The sequence below is a fragment of the Fulmarus glacialis genome, unplaced genomic scaffold (assembly GCF_000690835.1).
Source record: "Fulmarus glacialis isolate BGI_N327 unplaced genomic scaffold, ASM69083v1 scaffold10415, whole genome shotgun sequence".
Taxonomy (NCBI): domain Eukaryota; kingdom Metazoa; phylum Chordata; class Aves; order Procellariiformes; family Procellariidae; genus Fulmarus; species Fulmarus glacialis.
In genome coordinates this window covers 25,580-31,440 of record NW_009212364.1, presented here as the reverse complement: position 1 = coordinate 31,440, position 5,861 = coordinate 25,580, and the positions used below count along the sequence as shown (strand labels likewise).

The 5,861-nt window shown below is 51.3% G+C and overlaps 1 protein-coding gene across 1 annotated transcript; it reads left to right on the top strand.

Moving 5' to 3' along the window:
* The first annotated feature begins 2,870 nt into the window (after positions 1-2,870).
* LOC104076847 (growth hormone secretagogue receptor type 1-like) lies at positions 2,871-5,861 on the top strand. Its single transcript, XM_009577858.1, has 3 exons — positions 2,871-3,143; positions 3,613-4,411; positions 5,554-5,861. The coding sequence occupies exons 1-3, from the start codon at positions 2,871-2,873 to the stop codon at positions 5,859-5,861; spliced, it is 1,380 nt and encodes a 459-aa protein (XP_009576153.1).

Below are 5,861 nucleotides of genomic sequence, written 5' to 3'. Positions count from 1 at the left end.
GGTGGGGAGGCACAGGCCCCAGGTCAGACCGGCATTGGGTTAGATAGGGCCTTTATTCTGCTTTTTATTTTTAAAAACTGCATTTCTGTGATGCAGAAATTCTTTTTAATAAAAATATTTGTGGAGACAAAGCGATACACGATACACCCTTACGGGTTCAGGGAATTTTCCCCGGTCCCCTTGCTGCAGAATAGTCCAACGCCAGCTGTTTGTGCAGTGATGAAGCAGAAGGGTACGGTACTTCATTAACGACTTTGATGGCCACTTTTTAAATTGTCAGCATTCCCCGGATTAAAGAAAAATGGGAGTACTGGCAGCAGCACTTTTTAAGCTTGTTTTCTTAGCAGCCAAAGGATCTCTACATACATTCCATGCAAGTCTCATCAAAAGTTTCTCTCTCGCTTTCTGAGGCAAAACAGAACCAAAAAAAATTGTTTTCCTGTGATTTTGCAAAGCGGGGGATTAGCAGCATACCAGAAGAAGTTGCAATAGTGTTGTCATTAGCCGTGACAGTCCAAATGAAGCAAGGTCTGGAGGAGGATGCGATATCCGCACTAGACCAGCTGATATAACGGGGTAGAGAAGCCAACCTCCTCTGAGAGCAAGAAGAAATAAACAGCTGTTAACTTGCGATCCTGAAACGCATTGCAAACCATCCCACCAGCAGCGAGACTCTCTCTCTGCTTCTCATCTGTACCAAGGATGATGTTCAACACCTGGAAGCCGTACACTCAGCCCACCTAGATGTAAATGCAACTTTCAAATCTGACTTGGCCCCTGCGTGTACGTACTGAGATGGCGGCTGGCCCTCCACGCCACGGGTTTGCTGGTGATGGGGGGTGCCTGACTCGGCCTGACGGGGGGCAGAGGCAGCTCCGCGGCTGCGGCGGCAGCTGGAGGAGCTGGAAACCCGCATCCAGCACGTGCCGGAATGCCTCTGCTGAGGCGCTTTGGCTGGAAGCACTGTAGCGTTATAGTCCAAGTCATTTGACTTTCATGAGTCATAGTATATTACACAAAAACATCCTGCAAGGAGGGAACGGAGGATGAATTCCAGACACTGACCTTAGACAACAAACAAAACCCGCTTTTTTTCCCTTGTTTTAGAGAAGAGGGGGAGGGGAGCTCTTCCACTGTGCACTGGATGCAGGCTGTGGATCAAGCTGAAACTTGGCATCATCGGGGCCGTCTGCCCATCACTGCCATTTATTCCTAATGCTTAAAACAGAAAGATACTTCGTACTGCCGAAGGGCTCTGGGTTTACCCCCAAAAATGGGCAAAGACATTTCTGCCACCCCCCCCAGATCTCTTGCCCGTGCTGTGACCACCTTCCCCACCAACCCTGCTGCGCAGAGGTGACTTTCCAGGCTGAGCAGCACGACCAAGAGCTGCAGCTACTTGCAGCATTTCTGCCTGGAAACCAGCGGCAAGGAGAAGATGCAGAGAGCCAGTTTCCAGAGGGGAGATATTTGTCCCTGAGGCCACAGATGCCTTCCGTGTGGGCAGCTGAGCTGGAGCAGGTCTGCCTGGCCGTGAAAGCTTCCTCCCCACCGCCAGTCCTCTGGGGCACGGCCGTGCTGCGAATGCCTGCGTTCAGCTGGCTGCGGAGGCACCACGCGTCGGCTGAATGAAAGAGCAGTCACCCTTCATCTCTGCCCAGACACTGGGGTTTCTTTCAGGGTTGGAAAACAGGAAACTGGGTCACGGCGTGACCAGGCCGAGCGCCGACTCCTCCGTCTGCCACTGCTAACCGGGGACGTTCATCAAAGGCAACTGTCTCCCAGCTGGGAGCGATCTGCTCGAATAAATAGGGACGACAGCCGCGCACTCTTCAGCCCATGCGCCGGCCAGGACTTAGGTCCGCTCAGGGTGCGCCGTTTAAATCACCAATGCAGAGCTAATTATTGGGGATTTCTTCTTAGACAGATTTTGTAGAGGTGTTTAAGGTGCAGCGAAGTAAAGCCTTGGCACAGAGACTGCTTTTCTTTTTTTGAGGTGCTCAGGTGCCTAAATCTCTTGAAAAAAACCCCACAGCCAGTGCTTCTGCCTCTTGGAAATGGCAGCAGAAATCTCCCTAACGTTAGAACCAGGGATCCGTCAACACAACACAGTGACTGTGTTCAGCACTGACCTTTTGAGCCCAAATCCCACACTGTTTGGCTCTACAAAATGCTGGCTTTTGAATAGTCCTTCAGACAAGAAAAACTGCAGAGAGCAGAGCTCTGAGGAGAACGGGGGAGGTTTCTTTTGTACCGGGTACCCCGCTCACTTCTGCCAGCGCCCCGGTTCCCAGGTTATGGAGGAATTTCCGAGGACCGTGGCCAGACACATCCTGCTGTCGAGCCGAGCGGCGTACGCAGCCTCTCCGGTGCCCTGCTCTCTCCGGCTGCATGCAGTTAACCTCCAGCTTCCCGGAGCCTTCCCTTGCGTTTTCCCTCACGCTGGCCCCTTTTTCCCTTGCCTCCTCCGCGCTTTCCAGCTCATAATCTCTGATCTTTTCTGAAGTGGAAAGTAAATCAGGGCTAAGTGTCAGACTGTCTCATTTTGAAGACTGATGTTCAAATAAAGGCTTTTCCATCCTATCTTGATAATGTCATTAAAGCACTGTCAGTAGAAGTTTCTCACTCAGCGGCATATGCTGGGGAGGAGCTCAAGTGGGAAAGGCCCTAAGTAAACACAGAATGATGGAAAATTATGTAACTGGCCCAAATGGGCTAATTAAATTTCCAGTATCAAAGAACTGTTCTGCCCTACCTGGTAACTGCAGCCACTTTTTGCAGGGTAAGGAGAAAAGCGGCGTGGGGGTGCGTATTTAGTGCAGCATCATTAGCAGTGTGTAGGTGGAGGGAGGAAGATGGATGACCGCAGAATGGGCAGCAGGGGAAACGGCCACGAAAAGTCAAGCGGCCCCAGCCGATTTCCTCAGAAATCGTGCCGCGTGCCAGGGAACTCCAGCACGCCGGGGACCTCCCGGCACAACGGCATCGTTGTCACCGGCGGCAGGAAAGCCATCCTGCAGGTGAAGCATCCTGTGTCTGCGAGCCGCGGTGACCGCCCGCGAGCCTCCCTGCTCCTTGGCGGAGCCTCGAGAAAACTTCTCGTCCTAAAGATTTCCACTTGTGGCACTCACAAGTGCTGGAAGGTAAACGGCTGAGCACATCCGAGAGGCTGTTCCCGTCCGGCTGTCGTTGGGGGGGACTGCCTCTCCTTGCAGCTCCCCCACGATCGATCCGGAGCCCGGCCACCAGACCCGGCTCTACACCCTTGGTGGGATTCACAGAACTTGAAAGGAAATGTAAAAAATGGCCCTTTTCCAAATGCTGCAAAGCTAAGGGTAAATATCAGCATGGTAAATATTGTTTTATAATGGTCAATATTGTGTTTAAAAGGTGGTGTCTGGCGAATGCTGGATGTGTGAATCTAATATTCCTTCGCTTCTCGTAAAACGGACTAACTGGCACTTGGGTATTTAGCTTCATCAGCTAAATGTTTATGAACATAATTTTAATTTTTTAACTGGTCACGTAAGAATCGTTGCGTAGACAATTGGTGCTTGGACACTGGCTTTGAAACATGCCTCTCTCTCACCGTGACTGAGGTTTCCATCGAAGGGGAAGACGAAGCCAGCCCTGCCCTTGGCTTTGAAACCAGACATGGGCTCCATCTCGAATCACAGCTATTTCAGAAATGACACTGACTCCTCTGAAGATCAGTCTTTTTCTTTGTTTGATGTCCATATTTTGGTGCCTGTGACAGTAATTTCCATCATCCTGTTTTTCTTGGGAGTCTCTGGGAATTTGATAACGATAGTCATTTTCAGACGCTCGCAGGAGATGAGGACGACAGTGAACATGTACCTGTCCAGCATGGCGCTGTCGGACACGCTGATTTTCCTTGGCCTGCCTTCGGATCTGTACCGCCTCTGGAAGTACAAGCCCTACATATTTGGGGATTTTCTCTGCAAGTTCTTCATTTACCTGAGCGAAACGTGCACGTACTGCACCATCCTGCACATCACCACGGTGAGCATGGAGAGGTACTTCGCCATCTGCTTTCCCCTGAAAGCCAAAGCGACCATCACCAAGTGCCGGGTGAAACGGGTCATCCTGGCGCTGTGGGGCTGCTCCCTCCTGACCGCCGGCCCCATCCTCTTCCTCTTCGGGGTTGAACACCCCAACGGCAGCCTGCCCCAGGAGAGCCGGGAGTGTAGGTCCATTGAGCGCGTGGCCCGCACGGGGCTGCTCGAGACCATGACCTGGGTCTCCACCATTTATTTCTTCCTGCCCATGCTCTGCTTGACTCTGCTGTACAGACTCATCTGCAGAAAGCTCTGGCGGAGCACGCAGCGGCTGCCGGGCTGCCAGGCTGCGGGCAGCAAAAGGTCCCACACGCAGACTGTCAAAATGCTGGGTAAGAGTATTTTAGAAACCCAACCTGAAGAGCTGCCTTCTTTAATCACTCCCACGGGGCGTACAGCGATGCGGGGGATGATGGAGAGGAGGGAGAAAACACACAGGGTTACACAGATTTAAAATCAATGGATTTACACTTAATTTATGTTCCTTGCTCACTCTGGTAAGAAGGGGAGTCCTTGACTGCACGGTATTGAGGCTAAGGATCTTACAGCAGATCAGGGTGGCTTTTGGTTGTTTTGAGATCACATTCTTCATGTCCCCCCACAATCTCTGACCTTGTGGGATTAAATTAAAGAAATGGGAAAATTCTGTGACTTAAAACCAGACCAGGCACTTCCCCTGCTGTGGCAAGGAAAGGTTTTAAAGCCATTTCCCCTGTCTCAAGCTTAGTGACTATGGTTTTGTCCAGGATGGCAATGACCCACCTGTCTGGGCTTACTTGAACGTGATCTTTATCCTGTGCCAGCTGGTACCTGTGCCTTGGTGCAGACACTGAAACCGGGAGGGTTTGGGTCCCCTCCCCTCCTCCCCATCCCTCTGACTGCTCCCTCCCAAGCCCAACCCCCAAAATCCTTGTCCCCGGGGAAGCAGCAGCACCCATGACTGGAGATACCTTCAGTAAAACATACCACAGCTATCCACCGGCTGTTTCCTGCCAGGCTTTATTTGCTTATTGCGTGCTCTGCTTTTCCATCCTCTTCCTCAGTGCCTCCTCGTCCAGTTTACTCCCCTTTTCCACCGCTCTGCTGCCCAGAGGGGCCCCCCACCTCCTGTGTCCCTGGTCCTTCCCCTCTGATACCCATCGCAGGATGCCAGTTTTCAAGCCAAGAGTGGGCAGTAATCCTTCATTTAAGTACAGGCTGCTTTGCCCCAGGCTGATTCGATTCCTTTATCTCCGCTGGACAACATGGGTGTCGAGAGCCCTATTTTATTTGCAAACAATTAATTTTGTGTGCAACCTTAAGTCCTTGTTGCTTAAGATTACCAGTAACCATAGCACAAAAGCAGCTGGGCAAGGCAGGAGGTCTTGCCTGTGCTGGGTTAAACTTGGCAAGCTCACGTCTCGGTCCTTAAATAGTTTAAAGAGGCAGAATAAACTCTGCTGAAGATGACTAAGTGTGCTTTCTTCCTCTTTAGCCATCGTAGTCTTGGCCTTTGTGCTGTGTTGGCTCCCATTCCACGTCGGCCGAATCCTCTTCGCCCAGAGTGAAATCCTCCTGTATGACCTCACGCAGTACTTCAACCTCATCGCCATGCTCCTCTTCTATCTTGGGGCTTCCATAAACCCTATACTTTACAACGTCATGTCACACAAATACAGGAAAGCGATGAGCAAAATCCTGCACCACAAGCAAACTCGGCGCTGCAGGAGCCTGACCAGGAGTGGAAAGGTTTCTTTTGAAGGGACAGAACTCGGTTCTTTCATGTCAACTGTTCAGCATTGA

Bases quoted from the DNA above. Each gene is read 5' to 3' on its own strand.
- LOC104076847 (XM_009577858.1), top strand. From the start codon at position 2,871: ATGGGCAGCAGGGGAAACGGCCACGAAAAGTCAAGCGGCCCCAGCCGA. The intron at 3,144-3,612 runs GTAAACGGCTGA...TTTCCATCGAAG, and splicing joins GCACTCACAAGTGCTGGAAG to GGGAAGACGAAGCCAGCCCT. The intron at 4,412-5,553 runs GTAAGAGTATTT...CTTCCTCTTTAG, and splicing joins GCAGACTGTCAAAATGCTGG to CCATCGTAGTCTTGGCCTTT.